We start from the raw sequence: 2,600 nt of genomic DNA on the forward strand, positions 1-2,600 counted from the left end.
ATCTCAGCCTAATGGGACAGCCCGGAAGTTCACATGACTACTACTGACACGTGATTAGCGTGACTGTAGGGGAAAGGCGCAACGCGCGTGTCTCTGACGTAATTTATGCGCGACTCTTGTTTTCGGTGTTGAGTTTGAGGGTTTTTCTGAACTATGCCTAAAGTTGTGTCCCGATCTGTTGTCTGCTCCGACACCCGGGACCGGGAGGAATATGACGACGGCGAGAAGCCCCTCCATGTCTACTACTGTCTGTGCGGCCAGATGGTTCTGGTGCTGGGTGGGTGGTGATGATTTTTCTTCTGGCTGTGATCTGGAGCCAAGTCTCTTTGAAGATTGGTAGGCTTTCCCTCTGCATCAAAATCTTCCCTATACATCCCCGCCCCGGAAGGCAGCTTTTCTGTGTTTTGTTTGCATCCAAACCTCCCTGAAAACTAATTACTCCTTCAGAAAAAGATACACTGTATCTTCTTCTCTCACTTCGCCGCCTGATGCAGTAATAGCTCTTATGTGAAAATGAAAATCGAACCCTTCCTTGATCCAACATTCTCCTCCAGCTATAACCCCATTTCTTTGCTTTTTTAAAATAGCAAAACTTCTAAAAAGAGTTGCTTATATTGGCTGTTTCTGCAACCTCACTTCCCACTTGACCTCACTTCAGACATCCCACCTCACCATCTAAACCATATTTGTCAAAGTTAATAAATGAACATATTACCAGTTCCAGTGGTCAGTCAACGGTCATTTTAGTCCCCATCTCAGCAGCATTGGACAGATTTGAGCACTCCATCCTTCTTGAAACACTTTATTTGCTTCCAAGACTCTACACTCTCCTGATTTTCCTCCTATCTCGATTTTTTTCCTCTTCTGAGTGTCTGGGTCCTTTTTCTGTCTCAGACTCTGGCCTTGCAAGGCCCTGGGGTTCAGTCCTCTGACCTGTTCTCAATCTGTACTCACTCCCTAAGTGATCTCAATCATTCCCAAGCTTTGAATACCATATATATGCTTATGACTCCCAAATGTTCATCTTTAACCTGCACTTCTCCTCAAACTCCACCTGCCAATTTTATGTCTCTATTTGGATGTCTAAAGAGCCTCCCAAAGATATCATTGACTTCTGATACCCTACTCCATGCTCTTCACTGTTCCCCTCAGTCTTCCTTATTGCAAATAGTGGTACCACTATTCACCCAGTATCTCAGAATCATTTTGTTGTTGTTGTTAATCCTCACCCAAGGATATTTTTCCATTGATTTTTAGAGAGTGGAAGGGAGGGGGAGAGACAGAGAGAAAGAAACATCAATGTGAGAGAGACACATGGATTGGTTGCCTTCCACATGTACCCTGACCTGGGTCAGGGATGGAGCCTGCAGCTGAGGTATGTGCCCTTGACCGGAATTGAACCTGGGACCCTTCAGTCTGCGGGTCGACTCTATCCACTGAGCCAAATTGGCTGGGACTCTTTTTTTTTTTTTATCCTCATCTGAGGATATGTTTTCATTGATTTTTAGAGAGAGAGAAAAGGGGGAAGGAGGGGCAGGAAGGAGGGAGGGGGAGAGAGAGAGAGAGAGAGAACGAACCATGGATAGGGTGGCTCCCATACATGCCCTTATGGGATCAAACCTGAAACCTTTTGGTGTGCAGGACAATGTTCCAACCAACTGAGCCACCAGGATAGGGCTCAGACTCATTCTTGAAATCTCTCTCTCTCTTTTGGCTGAGTACAGTGAACTTTATTGATGCATGATAAGGTAGGGCTCCCTAAGCCCCTCCCTTTCTTCAGGGGGTCTGGGATAGAAACTGTGGAGATCAAATATTCAATGTGTTGGGGGGTTGATTTGGGGCAAGGACTCCCCAGCAGCTGAGGGCCTCTCTGCTTTCACTGGGGCTGGTGGTCCAGGGGGCTCTTACTGCTTGGAGGCCATGTGGACCATAAGGTCCACCATTCTGTTGCTGTAGCCAAATTCATTGTCATACCAGAAAACAAGCCTGACAAAGTGGTCATTGAGGGCAGTGCTAGCACCAGCATTGAAGTTGGAGGAGTGGGTGTCACTATTAAAGTTGCAGGAGAGAGACAACCTGGTCCTCAGTATAGCCCACGATGTCCTTGAGGGGGCCCTCTGACACCTGATGATACCTTTTTTTTTATTTACAGATTTTTAAAAAATTTATTTTCCCTTTATTGATTAAGATATTACAAATGTGGCCCTGACTGGTTTGGCTCAGTAGATAGAGCACTGGCCTGTGGACTGAAAGGTTCCAGGTTCGATTCCCGTCAAGGGCACATACCTTGGTTGCAGGCACATCCCCAGTAGGAAGTGTGCAGGAGGCAGCTGATCGATGTTTCTCTCTCATCGATGTTTCTAACTCGCTATCTCTCTCCCTTCCTCTCTGTAAAAAAATCAATAAAATATATTTTAAAAAAAAGATAATAGAAATGTGTCCTTATCCCCCCAATGTCCTCTCTTCCCCCCCAATCCTGCCCTCACCCTCACCCCCTGTTGTCCACATCCATCGCTTATGCTTATATGCATGCATACAAGTCCTTTGGTTGATCTCTCCCCCTCACCCCCACCCTCCCCTACCTTCCCTCTGAGGTTTGA

The 2,600-nt window shown here is 46.3% G+C and overlaps 1 protein-coding gene across 1 annotated transcript in view; it reads left to right on the forward strand.

Annotated features, from left to right (window-relative positions):
- Positions 1 to 64: 64 nt before the first annotated feature.
- The window catches only part of LOC102256442 (chromosome unknown open reading frame, human CXorf56), a 22,453-nt gene continuing 19,917 nt past the window's right edge, over positions 65 to 2,600 (forward strand). The window contains exon 1 of the mRNA XM_005859443.2: positions 65 to 277. Coding sequence (XP_005859505.1) covers positions 154 to 277 — 124 coding nt within the window. The 5' untranslated portion in view covers positions 65 to 153. The remainder of the gene's footprint in view (positions 278 to 2,600) is intronic.

The sequence above is a fragment of the Myotis brandtii genome, unplaced genomic scaffold (genome assembly GCF_000412655.1).
Source record: "Myotis brandtii unplaced genomic scaffold, ASM41265v1 scaffold126, whole genome shotgun sequence".
NCBI lineage: Eukaryota > Metazoa > Chordata > Mammalia > Chiroptera > Vespertilionidae > Myotis > Myotis brandtii.